This window comes from Bubalus kerabau, chromosome 13 (assembly GCF_029407905.1).
Source record: "Bubalus kerabau isolate K-KA32 ecotype Philippines breed swamp buffalo chromosome 13, PCC_UOA_SB_1v2, whole genome shotgun sequence".
NCBI classification, from domain to species: domain Eukaryota; kingdom Metazoa; phylum Chordata; class Mammalia; order Artiodactyla; family Bovidae; genus Bubalus; species Bubalus kerabau.
Window position 1 is genome coordinate 66,769,021 of NC_073636.1, and position 24,574 is coordinate 66,793,594.

The 24,574-nt window shown below is 48.4% G+C and overlaps 1 protein-coding gene across 1 annotated transcript; it reads right to left on the minus strand.

The window, feature by feature from the left end:
• Nucleotides 1-7,059: 7,059 nt before the first annotated feature.
• On the minus strand, nt 7,060-11,865 carry GHRH (growth hormone releasing hormone). Its single transcript, XM_055543234.1, has 4 exons — nt 11,725-11,865; nt 11,352-11,456; nt 9,333-9,452; nt 7,060-7,169 (listed from the first exon to the last, which is right to left on the minus strand). The coding sequence occupies exons 1-4, from the start codon at nt 11,802-11,804 to the stop codon at nt 7,154-7,156; spliced, it is 321 nt and encodes a 106-aa protein (XP_055399209.1). The 5' UTR covers nt 11,805-11,865; the 3' UTR covers nt 7,060-7,153.
• Nucleotides 11,866-24,574: the final 12,709 nt, after the last annotated feature.

The following is a 24,574-nucleotide window of genomic DNA, read 5'->3' on the forward strand; positions in this document are numbered from 1 at the left end:
GGTGTACCACAGCTACTGAAGCTCACCACCCCTAGAGCCTGTGCTCTGCAACAAAAGAAGCCCCCGCAACGAGAAATTTGCTCACTGCAGCTAGAGAGTAGCCCCTACTCGCTGCAACTAGAGAAAGCCCCGTGTGCAGTAACTAACACCCAGCATAGCCATCAATCAATCAATAAAGCATAGCAGACATCTGATACATGCCAGGTTCTGGGCTTGGTTGAGCTGTGGCAGGGAGCAAGATGGATGCCTTTTCTGCCCTCAGTTCACTTATATCCCGGAGGGGACAGGGCAAAGGAAGCAGAATGAGCCCAAATCTGAAAAGGAATTTTTATCTAGAGGAGTTGGGAAGGGTAAGCTGACAAAGGAAAGGAGCAGTCTTTGCAGAGCTGGGGAAGAACATTCTAGGCAGAGAAGCAACCTATGCGAAGGCTCTGAAAGCAGGGCAGTGTAAACAGGGCAGAGTTAGCAAGGAAAAGAGTATCCTTGGAAGTTAGAACAAATACAGGGTTTTTTAAAAATTTATTTTAATTGGAGGATAATTACAATATTTTGATGGCTTTTGCCATACATCGACATGAGTCAGCCACATCCCTCATCTGGACCCCCTTCCCCCTCCCACCCCACCCTGTCCCTCTGGGTTGTCCCAGGGCACCGGCCTTCAGTGCCCTGCTTCATGCATGGAACTTGAACTGGTCATCTGTTTTACGTGTAATATACATGTTCCGATGCTATTCTCTCAAATCATCCTACCCTCTCCTTCTCCCACAGAGTCCAAAAGTCTGTTCTTTACATCTGTGTCTCTTGAAAGTGAAGTGAAAGTGAAAGTCACTCAGTTGTATCCGATCTTTGCCATCCCATGGACTATACAGTCCATGAAATTCTCCAGGCCAGAATACTGGAGTAGGTAGCCTTTCCCTTCTCCAGGGGATCTTCCCAACCCAGGGATCGAATCCAGGTCATTCACATTGCAGATGGATTTTTTATCAGCTGAGCCACATTTTGCTGCCTTGCATATTGGTGAGGTGGATGAAATTGGAGCCTTTATACAGAGTGAAGTAAGTTAGAAAGAGAAACACAAATACATATATATGGAATTTTTAAACATTCATTTTTGGTTGTGCTTGGTCTTTGTTGCTGCTTGCAGGCTTCCTCTAGTTGCAGGGAGTGGGGGCTACTCTTCCTTGCGGTGCACAGGCTTCTCTTGTGGAGCACGGTCTCTAGGTGCATGGGCTTCAGTAGTTTTGGTACGTGGGCTCTAGAGCTTGGGCTCAGTAGTTGCGGCGTGTAGGCTTAGTTACTCCATGCATGTGGAGTCTTCCCGGACTAGGGATCAAACCCGTGTCTTAACCACTGGACCACCAGGGAAGTTCCAAATACAATTTTTAAGGGCTGTGGTAAAGGGGATAGATTTTATTTTAGGACCAACTGCAAGTTTAGGGAACTTGAATTTTATGCTGGGATGTAGCAGAGGCAGAAGGAGAAGGCAATGGCACCCCACTCCAGTACTCTTGCCTGGAAAATCCCATGGATGGAGGAGCCTGGTAGGCTGCAGTCCATGGGGTCGCTAAGAGTGGACACGACTGAGCGACTTCACTTTCACTTTTCACTTTCATGCATTGGAGAAGGAAATGGCAACCCTCTCCAGTGTTCTTGCCTGGAGAATCCCAGGGACGGCGGAGCCTGGTGGGCTGCCGTCTTTGGGGTCACACAGAGTTGGACACGACTGAAGCGACTTAGCAGCAGCAGCAGCAGCAGAGGCAGAAACACCTTTTATGCTGTCTTTCTGATCCTACCCACTGGGAGAAGCCTCTTGAAGGCTGCAGGGGAGAGTCCACTTGCTTTTAGCCTAGGGATGGATCTGGGTAGGTTGCAGTTGAGAACTGGCCTAACTCTTTACTACGACTTATACACCAGATTTGTTGCTTAAATTATTCACCACTGGCAAAGATTCTTTGCTTGATCAAACTTTAGCCAGGCTCCTGAAATTTCTCCTTCACCTATATGTGCCTTTTTTTAAAAGATCTAGTTTTAGCAAGAATCTTGCGAAGCAGTTTAACCAGACCCTCCCACCTCCACGTCTGATTACGCCGATATATGATCAGAATCCTCACCCTCCGCCATCTCCCAGGTGATGTCTCATCTCCCTGTTCTGTCTTAAGCCAGAATCCCCTTACCCCTGCTGTATCCTCTTCGTAAGTTTCCATCCACTGATCCCCACCCTGCTCCTTGGCTACCAATTCCCAGAAGACCACACTGTATTCAGAATTGAGCCCACTTCTATATGAGGTTTCTTTCCCGCTGTTGAAATAGTCTTGGATAAAATCTGTTTTTGCTACTTTAACTGCCATGCAGCTCTGTCTTTCATTTGGCATTCCAGTAGTGCCTGCACCTGGCCTCCCAAGAGTAGGCGGCACAGCAGGTCAGTATCCAACTGACCTTTCTTCAGCCTGCTGGGCCTTAGTTTCCCATCAGTAAAAATGGGATAACACCTCTGAGGGCTTTCTAAGGATTAAATGAGGTCACATCCAAAACACACACCAGAGCATCCGGCACTGACGCTGACTCAGAGGTTGCTCAGATTAGTATAGACATTACTGTTGTTATTTCCTGTGTTGTTAGCAGGGGCCCAGGAGCAGTTCGTACTAGGTCCTTTTGTTTCTTTGTTGTTTGGTTGAATTCCTTTGCTTCCCCAGCATTTCCTGAGGGGCCTGGCATCTTGGAACAACACAAGGGCACTGTCCTGCAATCAGCTTTGACCCCTCCGAGCTGAAGGACCTGACCTCTTACCTCTGCTCTGCCCTCCCCCTAGGGCTGTGGTAGGGAGTCCATGAAGCAATGGATGAGAACCTCTTTGTGAGTTTTAATGCAAACATAAGGGATTATCATAAGAAACAAATCCTCCATTGATCAGAGCATCCTGTAGAACAAAAAAAAAATAATAAAAATAGCACTTCATCTTAAGTGGGACCCTCAAGGGAACGGGAAGCTCCCAGCCCCTCTGTGGGCAGCGGTTAAGTCCTTTAAGCCGCCATTAGCGTGGTAGTTAATGGAGATAAAGCACCGGAATTGTGGCCATCACAGTCTTTTCCTTTATAACGGCATTCACCTCGAAACCCACAAGTAGCAGCGGGCCCCAGCGGTCATTATTTCATTTGAAAAACTAATTGGAAATTGAGAGAGCCCTCAGTCTTTGCTTTTGTGGGGACAGGCGGAGGAAACAGATGAGCAGGTGGGTCTGGGGGATGGAGGGGGGTCGGGCTGGACACCATTCAGCAGCCGCCTCCTTTGTTCTGCTCCCCTGGCAGGTTCTCGGTGGCCGGCTCGGCTTGGTTGAAGTGGACTGCGGCCCTCAGAGGCCAGCCTTCTCCTCCGGAGGGGTCTTTTGTTCCCCATTGTGGGTATTGTCTGCTCCGTGGAGCCACCCGGGCTCCCTGCGGAGCCGTTCCCACGCTTCACATTCTTTCTTGGAGGATAAACTGTGGAGAGCAGGTGGTCTGAACGCTGTGAAACCCCAAGCTGGCTTTACGGTCCCGGTGTGGGAGACGGACCCACGGGTCCAGCACTGCCGTGTCTCAGACCGGACAAGGACAGAGAGGAGATTGCTCACCTCCGAGTCCCCATCAACTCTAAGATGCTGTGAATATTTTCATGCTTTTAATCCAAACACACATCCCATCATCGAGACATTTCACTTAAAATTTTTTTTATTTATTATTACTTTTAAATTTTATTTTTATTTATTTATTTATTTGGCCGTGTGTGCCTCAGGGCATGCAGGATCCTAGTTCCCCGACCAGAGATGGAATCTGTTGCCCCTGCAATGAAAGCACAGATTCTTTTTTTAAAAAAATATGTAGTTATTTAGTAGCTCTGAGTCTTAGTTGCAGAATGTGGGGTCTTTAGTTGCACTGCGACATGTGAACTCTTATTTGTGGCATGCCAGGATCTAGTTCTCTGATCAGGGATCAGACCCGGGCCCCCTGCATTGGAAGCATGGAGTCTTAGCCACTGGACCACCAGGAAGTCCCAAGTTCACCAATTCTTCGAAGAGGCAATGTGTTGGGATATGCCCAAGTAAAATGGTTCATGAAAAGAAAAAGTTGGGTAATCACTGACAAAGGTAACTCTGGACAGTGACTTCAACTCTCTGCTTCTCTTTCTATTAATAGCAAAATTTCTCAAAAGAATTGACTCTGCCAGTGCCATCCAATAGAAATATAATGCAAGCCCCATTTGCTGTTGTTAAGTTGCTAAGTCGTGTCCCACTCTCTGAGACCCCACGGACTGCATGCAGCGCACCAGGCTTGCAAGTTCCATAGGTGATTTGAAATTGTCTAGTAACCACAATAAAAAGGTAAGAAGGAAATAGGTGAAATCAAGCTTATTTTATTTTAACCAAACTTATCAGATATATTATTTTAATAGGTAATCAATATAAAACATGAATGAGACATTTGGTATTCTTCTTTCATACTGTCTTTGAAATCCATGTAAAGCACATCTCAGTTGATATTAGCCACATCTTGTGTTCAGCAGCCACATGTGTTCAGTGGTCACCATACTGTACAGCCAGATCTCTACTCTCCAGATCTGATCCCTCTCCGACTATTTTCTCTTGAACCCACTAGAGTCAGACTTTTGCCTCCACCATGCACCCAATTTGTTCTTGCCAAGGTCATCATTGGCTTCCACGATCATTTTCGCGTTCGGTTCTCAACTGATGGCCCATCAGCGGCATTTGGTACAGTCCATCACTCTTTTGAACTGCTTTCTGGAATTTCTCTCATAGTCTTTCTGCTTTTTCTTTCTCAGTCTCCTTTGCTGGTTCCTCATCTTTCCTCCAGCCTTTAAACATGGAGTGCCCTGGGGTAGTCCTTGTACTTCTGCTATTCTGTTCTTCTTTCTCGGTGATCTAACTCACTCTCCTGACTTTATTTTTTTAATTGTTTTTTAGGCTGCACCTCACAGCTTATGAGATCTTAGTTCCCCAACTAGGGATTGAACCTGGGGCCCCAGCAGTGAAAGCACTGAGCCCTAACCATTGGACTTCCAGGGGATTCTCTTTAAAAAAAAAAAGTTATTTTAATTTTTTTAAATTAAAAAAATTAATTTCTAAAATTTAAATTTTAAAACAATTATATTAAAGTGTAGTTGATTTACAATGTTGTGTTAATTTCTGCTGTACAGCAAAGTGATTCAGTTATACATATATACTATTTTTCATATTATTTTCCTTTATTTTTAAACTTTTTATTTTGTATGAATTGTAGTCAATTAACAGTGTTGTGATAGTTTCAGGTGAACAGCAAAGGGGCTCAGCCATACATGTACATGTATCCGTTCTGCCCTAAACCATTCTCCCCTTCCATCCAGGCTGCCACATAATTTTGAACGAGTTCCATGTGCTGTATAGTAAGTTCTTGTTAAAAAATAAAAAAAATTTTTTAATCTCCTGACTTTATAGACCACCTAAAAGGTGACAGCTATCCAGACCTCTCTCCTGGCTTCAGACCTGCACACCCTGGTACCTACTCAGCCCCCCTACTGGGGCCTTTAAAGGGCATCTCAGACTCAACATGTCTAAACCCCAACTCCTAATTCTCCCCCCACCTCCAAAGTTCCTAAATGGCGATTCCGTCCTTGCAGTTGCTCAGGCCTCAAACTTTGGAATTATTCTTAACTCCTCTCCAGTTCTCATACCTTATCCATCTACCCTGAGTTCTACCCTGAGAATGTATCCAGCATTTGACCCTTTCTGAGAGTGGCAGTAAATGAGAGTCAGATCATGTCATTCTTCTGCTTAAACTCTGCGGTGGCTCCCATCTCGCTGAGAGTGAGATCCTTTCGGTCCTTCCCATGGCCTCCAAGGACCTCCTCATGAGCTGGCCTCGCGCTCCCTCTTGGCCTCCCTTCCTCCTCTCTCAGCCTCACTGTGTTCTGGCTAGCCACACCGGCCTCCTGCATCTCCTCCCTCCACACTCTTGCCTAGGGGCCTTTGTGTTGGGTTTTCACTGTTTTGAGAATGTTCCTCACCCAGTCATCCTCCTCTGAGTCATTCTCCTCAAGCCGACTCTTGAGGGACTTCACTCAAATGTCCCTCATCAGAGAGGCCTTCCCTAACCACCAGACCACATACTCATTCGTTATGGTTAAATTATCCCCTTCAGTACTCCCATTGCCTTAATTTTTTGCTCTTTGCAATCACCACCATCTTACAAATTCTATATTTACTTGTTTTTATTATTCTTTCCGCCATTAGAATATAAGCTCTATGCTAGACTTCCCTGGTGGTCCAGTGGTTAAGAATCCGCCTGGCAATGCAGGGAACACAGGTTTGATCCCCAGTTTGGGAAGATACCACATGCCTCGGAGCAACTAAGCTCTTGTGGCCACAATGACACAAGCCTGTGCCCCCTAGAGCCTGAGCTCTGTAACAGGAGAAGCCACTGTGATGAGAGCCCACACGCTGCAACTAAAGTAGCCCCCGTTCTCAGCAACTAGAGAAAGACCATGCAGCAGTGAAGACCCAGCACAGCCAAAAAGAAAGAAAGAAAGAACATAAGCTCTATGAGGCCAGCGGCTCTGTTTGCCTAGCACAGGACTTGGCACATAGTGGGATCTCTAGAAATATTTGTTGAGTAAATAAATGGCATTGCTCATAGATGGATGAGTCACCAGTGGATGAAGGATGACTTGGGCCCAGAGTAGTCGAATATGGCTAAGAGCCCACTTCTGGGCTAGGTCCCCTATAGTTGAATCCCAGCTCTCTCCTTGTTGGCAGTGACCACGGCAATTCACTTCACCCTTCTGTGCCTTGGTTCCTCGTCTGTGAAATGAGAATGATGCCAGTACCTCCTATTAGGCTGTATAGGGAGTCTATGAGGTTCTACACGTGAAGCTGCCTGGCTGGCACTCTGAGTGTTTGGTAAATATTAGCTTTAAAAAAAAAAAAAAGCTTGTAATACCACTTTGGGAAATGGAACTCTGGAAAACGTGAAAAAATTAGGCTGAAGATAAAAGAAAATTGAAATGCAGACCAGTATGGGGGAATTTTATTGTATTTATAAAGGAAAAAGTAGGTCAGAAATTTAAAAGGATTAACCGGATGCAGTTGTGTCTCAGCTGCAGGGAGCAGAAAATAGAGGCAGAATCTTCATCCTTGGGAATTCCTATTGCAGAAAGAAAGATATAGCTTAGTCTGGGGGCACTGAAACCAAGGCAATGTAGGACAGGACACTTGGAATTAGGGTGACGGTGAGTCCAATGTTGAAACTGACTGACTCCCAAGATGACCTCAGTCTTAGCCCCAGATCTCCCAACCCAGTCCTATTGAGAGCCTGGGCAATCATTGGCCCTTGAAGAAGCCACTTCTAACTCCCAAACAGGGTTAGATGAGGTCATTCTTTCCAGCACACACGTTCACCACATCCCTTACCATTTATCACAAATTAAATAATCCACTGTACAAGTACTTGTTTAATTTCTGTCTACTTCAGTGTGTTATGAATTCCATGAGAGCAGAAACCAGGACTGGCCCATCCACGGCTGTCCCCTCAGCCCAGAGCCTGGCCATCTTTGGATGACTTTTTGTTTTTTAAGATTTTTTTTTTTATATGGACCATTTTAGAAGTCTTTACTGAATTTGTTACAATATTGCTTCTGTTTTATGTTTTCATTTTTTGGCCACAAGGCATATGGAATCTTATTTCCCAGACCAGGAATTGAACCCATGACCCCTGCATTGGAAGTTGAAGTTTTAACCACTAGACCACCAGGGAAGTCCCTGGATGACTTTTAAGAGCTGGGAAGATGGAGAAACCTGAACTTGTTAACTTAGAGGACTGTTATATGGACATAAAGCATGGTGGGTGTGAAAGGGTGCTAACTGCCAAATCATTCTATTCTTAAAGTAATAATGTAAGAATTCATTCAGCAGTTCTGTTTTCTCAGCACCCCACCCCCACCCCCTCATGTCCTGGTATCTGCAACAGTTGAGCTGGAGGGGGAACAATGGCTGGGGCAACCTCTGGGGCCTTCCTGCCGCTCTAGGACTTTCAGCTTTGTGAAGCCTCTAGCTTTTAACCTGCAGGAACAAAGCCTGCATTCTTAGGACGTGGCCCTCCTTGGGGCCACTCTACCCCACTGGGGCCTGGTGAGAGCCCTGAAGCCGGTGAATAGTGACCTAATCCCAGCATGAGAGGCACGGGTCTGGGACGGTGTGGTGCGGGGAGGCATTATTCTTTAGGGACATTTATTTAAAAAAAGAATTCTATCCTCCAGGACCTTGGCAGTCATTGGAGCAAATCTGCTCCCTTCACAGAGGAGGGAACAGGAAAGATGACTTGCTGTGTGCAGAGACTTGGCTGCACAAGCAGACCTGGGGCTCAGGTGTCCATCCGGCCTCCAGGGTTGGTTCTCACCTCTGCTGCGCTCTGCCTGTCCACCTGCTGCTGCTCGCATCTCCCCAGGACAATACTTGGCCAGATCTCTGAGCTCTCGGTGTCTAATCAGGCTGGGAAGAAGGCGAGGGGGCACACGGAGAGCTCTGCTGGGAACTGGATTTGCTTAATAGTTTGGGCTGGAGGTGTCTGGCAGAGTCACGCTGGGGCATGTTTGTGCTCACAGTTCAAAAATCGGGCTCTAAAATACAGCACAGTTTCTGCAAACAGTCGTGTCATTTTGAAGAAATGGAGTTCGTGTGAAGGGCTCTGGGGAAGAAAGGCAGGTCTTGGGCCTGCCTAATCCCTGACTTGGGGCTAGCTACTTCTTCTTTGCCTCAGTTTTCCTCCTCTGTAAAATGGGAAAACTCACTCCTGATCTTCCCTGACTCCTACTAGGATTGTGAGGGTCAGGGAGCTGGGGAGCGACTGTCATTCCCATCTCTTCCTCTCACAAGCGCTGCTCACAGTCCTCTACCCAAGGGTGTTGGGAGGGGCTGGTCTCCCTTTGATTTTACAGTTCAATGAACTTGGCAAGGGATCCAGGGCATGCATCTCAGACCAGGAGCATCAGAGTCCCCTGGGACTCTCGTTCAAATTCAGATTCCTGGGTCCTATCCCCAGGACTCATGAGTGAGGGACATTTCTGGACACAGACACTGAGGCTGGCCTCTGGCTCCACTGGAGATACAGGAGTGGATGAGAGCCAGTCTCCATCACACATGTCCCACCTTCTTCCGGTTCTTGATGTATGGAAGAAGGGACCTCGTTCCCAGGTTGCTTGGAGAGGAGGAGAGTCCTTTTCCTGGCTACCCTTGGGGACAGAAGCCTCTGAGGTCCCTCAATACACACATGTGCACACCTTCACACTTGTGCACACACACATATGCCCACCTGCGCTCCTGCAGCAGGCTCACCAAGGTGCTCTCCAGTGCCATCTGCTGCTGGTCTGTCCACACGCCGTCCACCTGACGGCCAAGCCGTACCTTTGCTCCTTGCTCCTGGTTTCTCTCTCTGTTTGATTAGAAAAAGAGGAACAACAGAAGTTGCTGTTTGAGTGGGAAGCGGAGGAGGCCTGGGAAAGTTCAGGGCAAAGGGAGCAGAGCGAGGGTGCATCCCTCGGCCTATTGAGATACCTGGCATAGACTCTTGAACCCAGCTGAATTAGACTCAGCAGCGTTTAAGAAGGCAGTGTGTATAGGAGTGAAGACTATAGGCTGTGAAGTACACATTTGCAAAATATCTTCCCACAGATGACTTATTAAGCACAAAGGAGAAGATGTTAACTCAACAGAGGAGAAACCTGGCAGCCGTCGTGTTACACAAGTGATCAAAGTTACCATCACCAATGGGACAAATGGACAACACGCGCCTCCCGACAGGATGCACCGAGAAGGACGCATTACCTCTGTTGCATAATGTGAATCTATTCATGAGGAAGCACCCGGCAAGCCCAATATGAGGGACATTCTATGAAGAACTGCCCTTTACTAATAAAAAATGTCTGTGTCATAAAGACTGAGGAAATGATCCAGACTGAAAGAAACTAAATGCCACCTGGGGCTGGACTGAGTCCTGGATGAGGAAGATCAGTAATTGTTACAGGGACTTCCCTGGCGGTCCAGTGGTTAAGAATCCACCTTGCAATGTAGGCGACATGAGCTCAATCCCTGATGGGGGAACTAAGATCCTACATGCCGCAGAGCAACTGAGCCCGAGCACCACAGTTCCTAAGCCCGTGTGCCACAGCCAGAGAGTCCATGCGGCACAATGGAAGAGCCTGCGTGCTACAACTAAGACCTCACACAGCCAAAAATATTTTAAAATTTTTATAAAGGATATTTTGGGACAACTAGTGAAATTTAAATATGGACTCTAAGTGATAATTATACTGTGATTATATAAGAGTATCTTTGATTAGCTATTAGGAGACACACAAAAGAACTTAAGGATAAAGGGTCATGATGACTATAATTCACTCTCAAATGGTTCAGCAAAACAATAATACTCATAATCATACCTGAGTTTGTGTACGTATGTCTAGACCTGTATCTATGCATATATATATAGAGAGAGAGAGAGAGAGAGAATGTGTGTGTGTGTGTATACATGCTCAGTCATGTCTGACTCTGCAACCCCATGGACTGTAGCCCGCCAGGCTCCTCTGTCCATGGGATTTTCCAGGCAAGAATAATGGAGTCGGTTGCCATTTCCTCCGCCAGGGAATCTTCCTGACCCAGGGATCGAACCTGCATCTTCTGCATTGCAGGCAGATTCTTTACCACTGAGTCATCAGGGAAGCCCCAGATATGGAGTAAGCAAATATAGTAAAAAAAAATATTAGGAATTGTTGACTCTTAGGGCAGGGCATGTTAAAGCCCTTTGTACTATTTCTGCAACTTCTCTGTAAGTTTGGAATTTTTTCAAAATGAAAATTAAAACAGGTTCAGGCAGTGGAGTCAGGCTGATTGCATGCTAATTCTGCCACTCATTGCTGTGTGTCCTTTAGAGGCTATTAATGTAGCTTCTGTGTGATGGGGTAAGAGGACATCCTTTGTAAAGTTGTTGGAAACAGCACGTAAGAACCTGAGCATAATGGCTGACACTGCCAGGGGCTTGCTATGCACTGTGCCGGGTTGTATACTGATGAACCAGTACAAAGTCTTTTTTTCTGGTAGAGTCAGTCAGCTGGTGACTGCTGTCAGTGTTATTACTGGAGCCCAACTCAGGGACGAGCGTCTATGCTCAATGATCACGTATGAGTTAAGGGTTAAGACGAGGTTTGACACGAGCCCTTCTGCCCTGGCGAGTCCAGAAGTGACAGCTGCCGTGCCAACGAAGAGGCCAGACTTGGTTCCTGCAAATCACGGTGAACCGAGGCTGCAGGGAGGAAGCACCAGAACGCCGGCTCACCCCTGCTGCCTGTTCATGATATCCTGGAGTAGCTTGCGGGCAGACAGCTGGCCCAGAACCTTCCGGTAGCTGTTCGTGAAGATGGCATCTGCGTACCGTGGGATCCTAGTAGAAGGAGTCAGAGGTCAAAGGGTGGGGTGGGAGGCCCAGGGGACTGTGCTCACTTGGTCTCTGTGAGGTCTTTCTGTCGCCTCTTGCCCTGCTCGTCCCCGGAGAGGGCTGGAACCAGGGCTGGGGTGGTGACCTCTCTGGGGCTTAGTCTGCCTCCCTCCCAGAGATGAGCAAGGGAGGCTGCCTGAGGAGCCAGCTGGGGACCAGCTCGAGTCTGCATCCTCAAAGTGCCTCGCTTGCTTCTCTTGTCAGAACTGCTTACCTGAGAGGCTGGGAGGGCAGGGAACCGTGGGAGCCGCTGCTGAGGGTGAGGGTCACGAGGAAGAACACCCAGAGCAGCATCCTTCACCCCTGTGCTGGTACCTGGGAAATGACAGACAGGAAGAAAAGGTCAGGCATAGCCATAGACACTGAGATGCCCTCTGCTAGCTCTGGCCCTCGGCCTGGCTCCGTGAGAGCTATGATCCTTGTCTTTTGGAAGCTGTGGGGTAGGGAAGACAGAGCAGACTCGAAGTCTGACACACCTGGGTTCAAGTTCTGCCTCTGCCAGTCACAAACTCTGGCCTCATTTTCTCCATCTGTAAAATGGGCACGATAAGGCTATGCCGCTGATCTCACAGGGTTGAACATACAATGAAAGACAATGGTGAGACTACCGCTTCCTGTAGGGCATTCTACGTGGGATGCAGGCCTCAGCAAGGAATAATATAATAATGTGTGCTAAATCGCTTCAGTTGCGTCCAACGCTTTGCGACCCACCAGGCTCCTCTGTCCGTGGGGATTCTTCAGGCAAGAAGACTGGAGTGGGGGAGGAGCAAACAGCTTCTCATATTTGCCTAAGTCTTCCCCTGCCCAGTGTGGCACTGACAGCGTTGAGTGGGGCTGACAGCTCAGGCTCTGAGTCAGAAAAACCCGAGTTCACATCCAGGCTTGGTCATCACTAGCTGTGCATCCCAGGACTAGGGGCTTCTCCTTTCCAGACCTCAGCTTCTCTATCCACAAAATGGACTCAATAACTGGACCTACTGCCTAGGGTTGTGTGAGCATGAACTGAGATGAGGCGCCTGACGTGAGTGGTTGGCACAGGGGGTATTCTTCACGCACCTCTGCTCTGAGGACCTGTTCAGAGGGCAGGCTGTCTTGTTTTGTGTGGAGTTGGAGGGAAGGGAGAATGGCTGTGCCTCTTGCTCCAGAAGTTTAGATTTTGTCTAAGAGTTTTAGCCCTGGAAGAGACCAGGGACCTGGGGAACCTGGCGGCAGAACCATCTCATAGATCATGTAATTATTCTTAATGGGGGCCTGCTGACACCATTCTCAGCAATTAGGAAGAATAGTCTACAGGGGACAGAGCCACCTCTGCTAGGTCCATTGCTCTGCTATCAACCCAGACTGCGGGGTGGAAACCGCTGGGCTCAGGGAGACTCAGTCACCTCAGGGTCAGGACTTCCCATCTCCCAGGGGCACCCCCCTGTCAGCCGGATGTTCCCTCTAGGAGTGTACAGACCCCTCCAGATGCTTAGCCAGCCCTGGAAAGGGCAAGAGACACCTCACGGCCCACCATCTCCCTGAGTGTCTCCATTTCCAGCAGGTCCTGCTCAGAAGGGATTTCCGGCAGCGGGGGCCAGCCCAGGAGGAATCCACTTCCATCCCTGGGCTCACTTCTCCTCTCAGGGTATCACCCTCCATCTCCCAGACACTGGGGTCTGGACTAAACTTGGGAGGCCTTGAGATCCCAGGAAGCACCCCTGCGGACTGTTCACTGCTGCCTGAGACCCTTGCACCCCCAGAGCTGGAGGGAGCGAGCAGCCATCCAGACCTCAATCGCGAGCCGCCTCTTTGATGTGCTCCCCTCCATCCCCCTCCCCCCAACAGCCTATGGTCCAGCTTCAGCTCAAACACTGCGAGCGACAGGGAGCTCACTACCTCCCAGCCAGTGTGTCCTACTTGCAGGCAGCTTTTCCTGTTCGGAAGCTTTCCCATTGTGTCAAGTCCAAGTCCCCTTATCCTGCAAATACTTGTTAAACTTTTACCACTCTGGTAAGGATCCGGGCTAGAGAAAAGATGAGACCGTGGCCTCGCCTTTGACATCCACCGGCTGTGCCTCCCAGACCTTCTGTACCTTTAGCCACACGATGAGCCCTTTAGATGTGTTTTACACCTGATTTAGACCTTGGCTCCCCAGAACAAGGATCTTTAGCCTTCTGTCCTCATCACGCATTATCACACCCATCTCTCTTTTCTAGACCTGCTCCTCTGCTGGAGTCTCCTAAACAGGGAGATCTTTGCAGGCAAAGGGGTCTCCTTGACATGACCACTACTTTTTCTGTCTCCCAGCTGCAGTTTGGGCTTTCTTGCCTTCTTTCCAGCTGCTCTTTCAATGACCTAAGCACATCCAGGCTCGCAATCACCTCTCTCACCTCTCAGAAGCCCTTGGCATTCCACTCCCTCCAGGGCAAAGCCCAAACCCCTGTTTTTGGCGTAAGCGCCATCTCAGCCTCTCCAATGCTTGCCCCTTCTCCCAGGACTGGCACAAGGGATTCCCAGCTCCTGGGCCCCCCTGTCCCTCACAGCCCACCCTCACACTCGCCCTCGGGAGCAGGTATCACGAGCTCTAGTTTTAGACAGCCAACGAAATGAACCCAGAGAGAAGGGCCTTTTTTCCATGGTCCTCCATCAAATTAGTTGCAGAGTGGGCACTTTAGAATGGGCCTCCCGCTCTGCGCGGCGGCCTCTCTGATACAATCCCCTATTCACAGGGCTCCCTATTCATGGGGGCGCTCCAGAATTCATCCCCTGCACATGGAAAGCAGTTCTGAGAAGACCAAAAGCATTTGCTCTTTGTTACTGAATCTCTGGGGAGGAGACAAGGGGGACAGACAGGAACACCTGCTTGGCTGGCCTGTCCCTGTGCACAGCAGGGGTTTGGGGAGCTGAAAATAACCTGAGATTGGCAGACTTTGGGAGTCAAGTCACAGGAAAGCCAGTAACCCCAGGTCATTCAGAGGGAGGCTGGGCAACCTCGTAATCTGGTCAACCAAGAAGCACAACATTCGCCCAAAACCACATACCCCAGGGATGGGTCAAAACACCATTGTAACCTCTGACCAGTGAGAAGCTACTCCACGGGGTTACAAAATCCCACTGGACAAAGAGGGAAAACAACAAGAATCATCCAGTTGCTGGTATGATGAGGATAGATTGTGCCGCTAGGAATAAAAAAGTGGTTGTGGCAGACAGCTTACACAGGCGAGTCTAAGAAACTAGAATTCACTGAATTAAATCAAGCATGAGTCCAAGAACACCATCAACACCTCCTGGATGGTTCCGAAGGCATTTTAGGATTTATCGGCTGTCATTATGTGTATCAGTTAGCTCTCCAGCATACTTACAAACTAATTCCATGATTAGATATATTTGAGGTCGTCTGGACTCAGGATAAATGGGCACTTAATCTACATTAGTTGGCACATTTTGCCAGACTTCATGCCGGGAATGCTACAAGAATTCTGCAGACAAACCTTCAGTTAACAACAGAGGTAAGGTCTCAAGTACCAAACCAGCAAGGCCACTTTTGAACTTCTGGAAAAAAAACAATCTTTTACCTCTTTTAAATCTTCTGCTATGTAATTTAAGAACCCTAAAGCAATGATGTCCTGATTCACTTTATAAACCGTTTCACCGCTAGTGTTCCAAGTCAAAGGAGATCTAAGTTATTCATGAAGAAGCATCTTGAATGGTCATTCAAAAGAACGACACCTCACCTTCTTCCAGAAAGGGTTCGAGGCGGCTTGTGATAAAAGACAAATACTTTAGGATCATTGAATGCTGGGTTGAGAGACAAACGTGGGGGTAATGGAGTACTCCAAGGGCAGATAATCATGTCTAAAACCTAATGTAAGGAGCACAGCTACAATTGCACAAGAAAGCAAAATATTATCAATTTCCAGGCAATTACGTTGAATTGGTTCTGAGTGATCAGTGCAAGGTACTGATTTGCACAGCCACTTGGTTCCTTTCTGAAGAAAGAAAGTGTCAGTCGCTCAGTCGCGTCCAACTCTGTACAACCCGATGGACTGTAGCCCTCCAGGCTCCTCTGTCCATGGGGTTTTTCAGGTGAGAATACTGCAGTGGGTAGCCATTCCCTTCTCCAGGAGATCTTGCTGATCCGGGGATCAAACCTGGGTCTCCCACATTGCAGGCAGATTCTTTACCATCTGAGCCACCAGGGAAGCTGTAGTCCATGGCAGAATCCCGTGCTTGACAGGAGAATCTTGCCAGGTGATGCATTTGTCCTGGACACCCACCTGGCACACCCTTGAAAAAGCACGGAGACCTCATCTGCCCCTGACAGCCCACCTGGCACCTGTCTGCTGCTACTACCCCATGGACTGAGGTTCACGCATTCAAGACAACCTCAAAATGGTACCCACCGTTCAAAGCATATTCCCGAGCCCCTAACAAGGGGCCTCAAATGTACTCACCAGTCCAGGGGCAGAGAGGATGGCAGTGGGCCTCTTGAACGTGGGGTCTCTGAGTTGGTGATTAGCTCAATGTTCTCACCCCCAACCAGTCCAGCCCCCAGGGCCACCCCCCGCCCCCTGCCCGCTCACCTCCAAGGTGGCAGGTCTTCCTCTGCAGTGAGAGGTCGCTCCAGCTCCACGGGCCTCGGCGTCTGCTCCAGCGGCTGCGTGGCGCTCCCACCAATTATACCTTTATTTGCCTCGGCGTTGTTAGCGTCAGAGGGTCAATTACTCACAAGTCCGCCAAAGGATCATTTTTAGCATCACACTGACAAAACCTAATAGGGGAGAGAGGTTTTGCCCCTTGCAAACAAAGATTCATATCAAACTTTATCTTGGAGAGAAAGGACAGAGCGAGAAGTTATAACATTATTCCCAGAGAAAGCGTCTAATACTGCTCATCTAATGATTGGAGTACTCCTAACAGTGAGACAGCCAAGGGTTCATTTACCCTCTGAAATTAAATGAGCCTTTTAAAAAGTTCACATAAGCTTGTTTTGTCCATGTGCAACTTTATTTCACTTGACGACAGTCAACTTTACGGACGAAAGTGCTTTTTTCTCCCTTAGTGAGGAGAGGTGTTTGCCATTTCCCTTGTCGCCCACTTATCAAAATGTTCCTCTATTTGGCCTAACCTCTTGCGGTCACAGGCCGGTTGTGGGCAGCTGGCCTGGGGAAGCATCGTTGTCTTGTGTCGAGGTGGCCAAAGTCGATAGCTGCCTCAAAGGGGTATGGAGTGAGAGGCAAGAAATGAGAAGTCTTAGGAGAATTGTCCTTCCGGATTTCTCTAGCCTAATGCTAAAGATTCCTCAAAGATGGCATGAAAGCGTGGGAGGCAGAAGCGGTGCTTTCCCACACGGCTGTTGTCGAGCAGGGGAAATAGCTCTGAGCTAAGCGTCCAGACGCCTGCTGCCCTCCTGTGTCCGTCCATCACTGCCTCAGTGACCCTCTGCAGGTTACTGGTACCCTCCAGGCCTCAGTTTCTTTACCATCAATTTCCTACTCCCATCCACAGCGAAACAGCAAAGGACAGTAGTTTTCAAGATTTTAAAAGAATTTGAAACCTAGATCTTTCTTTGGAAATCTAGGGAAGTGCAGTATCTAAATCAGACTTTTTCAAACAGGGCCGGTCTGGTTGAAGAGCAGGGAGTGGAGACTGCCTTTTAGGATACACTTCTGCAGTTCATAGCTAGAATCTGTCATTTCTTTCTTAATTAGTTAATTGGCTATGTCCAGTCTTAATTGAGTCATTCGGGATCTTTCATTGCAGCACACGGATTCTCTAGTTGTGGCGTGCAGGGTTAGATGCTCAGTGGCATATGGGATCCTAGTTCTCTGACCAGGGATCGAACCCACGTCCCCTGCATTGCAAGCGATTCTTAACCACTGGACCACCAGGGAAGTGCCAGGGCCAGTAGTTTCTGAAGGAACCTCCTAGCAGTGATACGTTATGATTCTGCTTCTTAGCTTGCACTGAACCAAGTTCTTGGCACAGACCAAACACGGGATGTTCCCCAGAGCAGCAGGCACTGAGGGACAGGTCTCCTTGCAGGCTGGACACAAAGTGGTCAGGTCAGGCCAGATCCCCAGGGAGTAAGGATGGACTGATGGGTCACAGCAGCAGGTGGCAGATGGAGGAGGTGGGAGCCTCTGGAGCAATGGGAGCTCATACAGTCAGGAGGTTATCTCAGCAAACATGAGGTGGGTACCATGGAGAGTTGGGCACCCTGAATGGTCACCAGACCAGTGTGCAGATATAGGACACACAGAGTCGGCTGAAGAAACCATGGGGATCGAATTCAACCTCGGCTGAAGCTCTGTGACAGGGGTTGTGCTAAAGACTTTGTGCCTGATCTCAGTTTCCTCAACTGTAAAATGGGAATGATGAGGCTCAACTCGTGAGGTTGTGGGGTGAGGATTACACGTGATAGTGGATAAGATACAGACCTGGAATAGAATAAGCCTCATAAATGAGCTCTTACCACTGCTATTTTTATTGCTTTTATAAACGAGGAAATAGGCCCAGAGAGGGTGCCCACTTTCCAGCCATCACACAGCAGGGCAGTAGCAGAGCCAGGACTCAAATATTTCTGACTTGCAAATTCATTGATCCATGACAAGCTAGTATTTCATAGTCCACAAATTCTTTATTTAAGAGATCTTTTATTTATGTATATATTGAAAGACCCTTGGACTGCAAGGAGATCAAACCAGTCAATCCTAAAGGAAATCAGTCCTAAATATTTATTGGAAGGACTGATGCTGAAACTCCAATACTTTGGCCACCTGATGTGAAGAACTGACTCATTGGAAAAGACCCTGATGCTGCTGCTGCTGCTGCTGCTGCTGCTGCTAAGTCGCTTCAGTCGTGTCCAACTCTGTGTGATCCCATAGACGGCAGCCCACCAGGCTCCCCTGTCCCTGGGATTCTCCAGGCAAGAACACCTGAGTGGGTTGCCATTTCCTTCTCCAATGCATGAAAGTGAAAAGTGAAAGTGAAGTCGCTCAGTTGTGCCCAACTCTTAGCAGCCCCAAGGACTGCAGCCCACCAGGCTCCTCCATCCACGGGATTTTCCAGGCAAGAGTACTGGAGTGGGGTGCCATTGCCTTCTCCGACCCTGATACTGGGAAAGGTTGAAACTAGGAGGAGAAAGGGATGGTAGAGGATAAGATAGATTGGATGGCATCACCGACTTGATAGACATGAGTTTGAGCAAGCTCCAGGAGTTGGTGATGGACAGGGAAGCCTGGCATGCTGCAGTCCATGGGGTCGCAAAGAGTCGGACAGGACTGAGTGACTGAACTGACTGATTTATTTATTCGGCTGCTCTGGGTCTTAGTTGTGGCATGTGGGATCTAGTTCCCTGACCAGGGATCGAACCTGGGCCCCCTGCATTGGGAATGTGGAGTCTTAGCCTCTGGACCATCAGGGAAGTCCCCATAGTCCACCAATTCTTGCTCTCCTACCCTTTTTTTTTTTTAAAGGGCTTTAACTGCTTTATTGAAGTACAGTTCACGTGCCACACAAGTCGCTTGTTTGAAGTCTACAGTTCAACGTTTTCATAAGTTTATTCAGTTGTGCCACCATCACCTCAGGCAAGTAGACCTAGAGATGGACACACCACTAGATGTTCCGAGAATTGAGGAAAGGGAGCAGTCACAGTAAAGCTGGGAGAGCATCGGACAGGAGCAGAGAGAAGCCTAAAATGGGAGCAGGTGTTTGGGGCACAGATGGATTTGGATTTGAAAATCAGTTCTGCCACCTATAGGCTGTGTGATGCAGGTCTAGGTGTTTAATCACTCCGAGCCTCAGGTATCGAGGCTATACAAAGGGCGTGATAACCTCTGCCTTTCCAGGTTGTTATGAGCATCAGAAATATGTTTATAAAGTGTCTGGTACTCTGGGTCAGTGTTAGCCGTTACTGCAGTTCTTATGAATAGAGCTGAGCTCTGAAAAGCTGGGTGCCATCCTGGGTGATGAGCTTAATTTGCTGTAAATTTTCAAACCCATCAAGGAAGAGGATGGAGAGAGGAAGCCAGCATGAGCTTGGAGAGTGAGAGTTCAGCCCCCTCCACCAGTTCTGGCTGCCAGCCGCCTTGGAGAGGGGTGGGAACAGCCCGCTCGCCACCCGGCTCTCTTCCCAGGACGGGTTTTCACCCAGCGTTAATTAGCGATCACGCCTGTGTGTAAGGGCTGGGGGCTTGAGAAAGGCTGGCTTTAAAAGGCTCCAAAAGGCTAGGGCAGTGAGGCTCTACCGAGATACAAGCCGCACATTTGTGTTGCAAATTTCCAGTGTGTAGGAGCCAGCCATTCAAAGAGGGTGATGCTGGAGGCCGGAGCGTTGGGGTGGAGGACAGAGGAAGTCGACAAAGGGGGGCCTGTCCGAGGCCCTCAGACCCTGCTTTGTAAAAGCTGCTTTCACCCTCCCTGGATGATGGCAGGGTTCCCAGCTCGAGGTGACTGTGCAGGCATGGAAGGCCTGGACCACAGACTCCCAGATTCCCATGACACCCCCGGCCCGCCGCCCCCTCCTCCTCTCTGTGCCTGTTTTTATGGAGGCAAACTTGGCAGATGTCACAGGAGTGCTCCTGAGTGCCATGTCAAGGGGTTCAGGGTTAGCCTTGTTGGGTGGGCTCAGGCAAAGTCATGTGACCTCCCTGAGCCTCAGATTCCTCTTCTGTGAAATGGGGCCAATGGGGTCCTTTCTCCTACTTCATGTCCTACCTAAGCAGAAGGGGCTGTGACTGAAGGGTGATCCAATCACCGTTAGACGTTCATCTCTTTCTGGAAAATTCTGCATTTGGGAAGGTCATTAGAAGAACTCTTTATAAGAGGTGATGTTGATTATATGTAGCAAATCAATTACGTGACTGTTGCTCAGAAACGTTACTGCCATTAGTACTTTATTTAAAAAAATAACTTTGTTTTTTTGCTGTGCTGGGACTTTGTTGCTGGGCGGGCTTTTCTCTAGTTGCAGTGCACACACTAGTCTCTAGTTGCAGTGTGCCGGTTTCTCTTTACAGTGGCTTCTCTTGTCAGGGGGCACGTGCTCTAGGGTGAGCAGGCTTCAGTAGTTGATATTGCCGGGCTTTAGAGCACAGCCTCAGTAGTTGCGGTGTACGGGCTTATTTGCTCGATGGCATGTAGGATCTTCCTGGATCAGGGATCGAACCTGAGTCTCCTGCATTTGGCAGGCGGATTCTTTACCACTGAGCCACCAAGGAAGCCCTCCCATGATTACTTTAACCAGTCACCTTGCTTGCAATCTTTGGGCCAGCCCCAGGTCAGTTATTATGGCTGTGAACCATTGCGTCTGGGCTGGTAGACCCAAGGCAGCAGGAAGGCTGTTCCCAGCTGACCCTTTAGGCAAGCTTCCCGTGGTGAAGATCTATCCGACCACCCTTCAGAACACACTTTGGATCCCTTCTCTCCAAGAAGCTTTCCCTACTTGTCTTGCCTTGTGACTCACATATTTTATATGTGGAAAAGTATCTTTCCTGAGACCCTTGGGGTGTCTGGGACCAGATTCATATCTGAGCCCCTCAAAGCATTTAATTTCCTCTAGTTTTACTTAGATATAATTGAGATATAAAGCTTTCTGATCAGGTCCCTAAACCAGTGGCATGGGCGGCCTGTTAGAAATGCAGAATCTTGGGCTCCACCCCAGACTACTGAATTAAAAACCAAATGTTCTTTGTTCCAGGATTCTAAAGGCATCCCACACCTAAGATGGTCTCTGAACGTCCTGTGGTTTTCCCACCAGGAGGAAGGCTGTGACTGCAGGCTGCCAGGAGATGGCGCTGTTCCCCAGTCATTGACCATGTCGAGCCCTGGGAAGAAAGTCAGAGGTCCCACAGCCAGGGCTTTGTTCCTTATGAAATCCCGGGAGCGCCCAGGGTCCAGGTCAATTACTTCCATCAGGCCATGCCCTCCTCAGCCCCTTGCGCCGCCCACCCCCTCATCTTTCTATACCCAGGTCCTGCCCTGGGTTCTCAGCTATGTTTCCAGTTAGGAGAGGCTGTGTGATCCCCAAGCTCAGCCCCCGTCGCAGGGTCCCCAGGAAGAAGCACAAAGGAGAAAGCAGCACTTGGATCCTCCCTCCGGCCTGGCTCACCAGCAAGAACTCGGCCAGTGAGGATGAGGGCATCTCTTGGGAGGCCCCTTCTCACTGGGAGTCAGAGTTGTTGCATCTTAGTGACAAGAGGGCCTGCAGACCCAGAGAGAGGAAGTTCCCAGTAATTCAGTGTCTACAGAAAAAACCCAAGGCCCGCCTGGGACTCCAGTTTCCAGTTCCCCATTTGATGTGGGTGACCCATACCAGGGACCAGATTACGGCTTCACTTCCGTCTGTGGTCAGAGTGCAGTTCAGGGATCTGCATTAACCGTGGATGGGGCAAACCTGGCCAAAGAGCCCTGACTCCAGACTGGAAGTAGAGCTGCTGGGGTTTCCCTGTGGGGCCAAAGCTCCCAGTCTGGCCACATCCTCCTGGCCTTTCCTGGATCTGCATCATTTGGTTCCTGAACATGTAGGCCACAGAGCAGAATGATCAGCTTCCACGCTCGGCCCCATTCTTTTTTTTTTTTTTAATTGGAAGCTAATTACTTTACAATATTGTGGTGGTTTTTGCCATACATTGACATGAATGAGCCATGGGTGTACACGTGTTCCCCATCTTGAACCCCCCTCCCACTTCCCTCCCTATCCCATCCCTCTGGATCATCCCAGTGCACCAGCCCTGAGCACCCTGCCTCCTGCATCGAACCTGGACTGGGGATCTATTTCATATATGATAATAGACATGTTTCAATGCTATTCTCTCAAGTCATACCATCCTCGCCTTCTCCCACAGAGTCCAAAAGTCTGTTCTTTACATCTGTGTCTCTTTTGCTGTCTTGCATATACAGTTATTGTTACCATCTTTCTAAATTCCATATATATGTGTTAATATACTGTATTGGTGTTTTTCTTTCTGAGTTACTTCGCTCTGTATAATAGGCTCCAGTTTCATCCACCTCATTAGAACTGATTCAAATGCACTCTTTTTAATAGCTGAGTAATATTCCATTGTGTATACATATCACAGCTTTCTTATCCATTTGTCTGCCGATGGACATCTAGGTTGCTTCCATGTCCTGGCTATTATAAACAGTGCTGCGATGATCATTGAGGTACACGTGTCTCTTTCAATTCCGGTTTCCTCGGTGTGTATGCCCAGCAGTGGGATTGCTGGGTCATATGGCAGTTCTATTTCCAGTTTTTTAAGGAATCTCCACACTGTTCTCCATAGAGGCTGTACTAGTTTGCATTCCCACCATTGGCCCCATTCTTAGAGCTAGAATTCTCCTCTAACTGGGGAATCTATTCCTAATAGATGGCTGAGACCTGGCTTCTTGACTCCGGTCACTCCAGCCCCTGAGTCAGCCCCACTCACCACCACCTAATCTTTTACTGGAATCTAGCTGCCCTGGTTACAGCAGTGTAGCAATAACATCTCTCTCTCTCTCTCTTTTTTTTAAAATTATTTTTCATTTGGCTGCACTGGGTGTTAGTTGCTGCACATGGGATCTGGTTCCCCAACCAGGGATCGAACCTGGGCCCCCTGCACCGCGAGCGTGATGTGTACTATGTGCTACTCATGTAATGTACACGATCTCATTCAATAACCTTAAAGGGTAGGAGCACAAAGTGACCTTATTTTTATGCTGGAAGAAACTGGAGTATTGGAGCCATTGGGTAACTTGTCCGGTCTCACACAGACCGTAAATGGAGAAGCCAGGGCTAGAAGTGGCACCTGTCTGCCACCAGACATGCCTTACTGCCTTCTACCCCAATCTCAGCATCTTTTTTTTTTTTTTTTTCCGTTTGTGCCGCAGTGCTTGTGGGATCTTAGTTCCCCGACCAGGGATCAAATTCAGGCCCTTGGCAGTGACAGTGTGGAGTTCTAATCACTGGATCGCCAGGGAATTTCCCCAGCCTCAGCACCTGAAGGCTGATTTCTTCCTGCTCCTCACAACAGATATCAGGTTTCTCTTTGAGCAGTATCAGTAGGCTCTCTGTGGACCCTGTGAGGTGGAATGATAAATGTGATTAAGTGAGGATTTCCCGAGGCTGATGCCAGGAAAGTTGTGATGGAAGATGGCCATGCACTCATCATCGTGACAGTGACATTTCTGATTAACATCAGAACTTTGGTCTGCCGATTTCAACAGGGGAACCTGGAACCGAAAGCCCTGGGTTCACATTGGACCCGATTTATACATCCCGTCAGGTTAGAGATGGTTTCAGGCACACCCAGGCTTTTCAGAATACTAATCAAAGATGAAAATTCATCATTAGTTTATTTGCATATTTCATCATTCATTTCAGGCTCTCATCTATCCTTTGATAATTCATCCATCAGACATCAATGTAATAAAACCTGCCGGGAGCTATGCATTATGTTTATGATCCAGGAGCCAAGAAGTAGTAAGATGCAATTCAAATTAATTAATATTTATCAAGTGCCTGCCGGGTGCCATTCACTGTGTAGGGGGCTCTGGGCGTTCCGTGAAGTGACTTTGGCGGAGACTTCCTTCTAGCTGGGAAGGCAGGCAAACGGATCATTACATACCCTGTGATACATGCAGTCGGCAACAGAGGTGTGTGCCTAGTGCTATAGGAGATAATTGGATGCAATTGGAGTTTCAGCTTCAGCATCAGTCCTTCCAATGAATATTCAGAGTTGATTTCCTTTAGGATTGACTGGTTTGATCTCCTTGCTGTCCAAGGGACTCTCAAGAGTCTTCTCCCGCACCACACTTTGAAGGCATCACTTCTTCGGGGCTCAGCCTTTTTTTTTAATTGTCCATCTCTCACATCCGTACATGACTCCTGAGAAGATGACGTTTAGGTTAGGTCTTGAAGAAAGGGGAAACATTAATATAGCATGAACAGAGGCCTGGAGGCATGATCCAGGCAAGCAGTTTGGTGTGACTAGAGTGAGGGTCCTCAGCTTTTGTGTGCATCAGGCCTGGACCCCTCCAGATTCAGTTGTCTGGGGTAGGACCCAGGGTTCTGCATTTCCACCAAGGCCCCAGATGATGCTGATGCT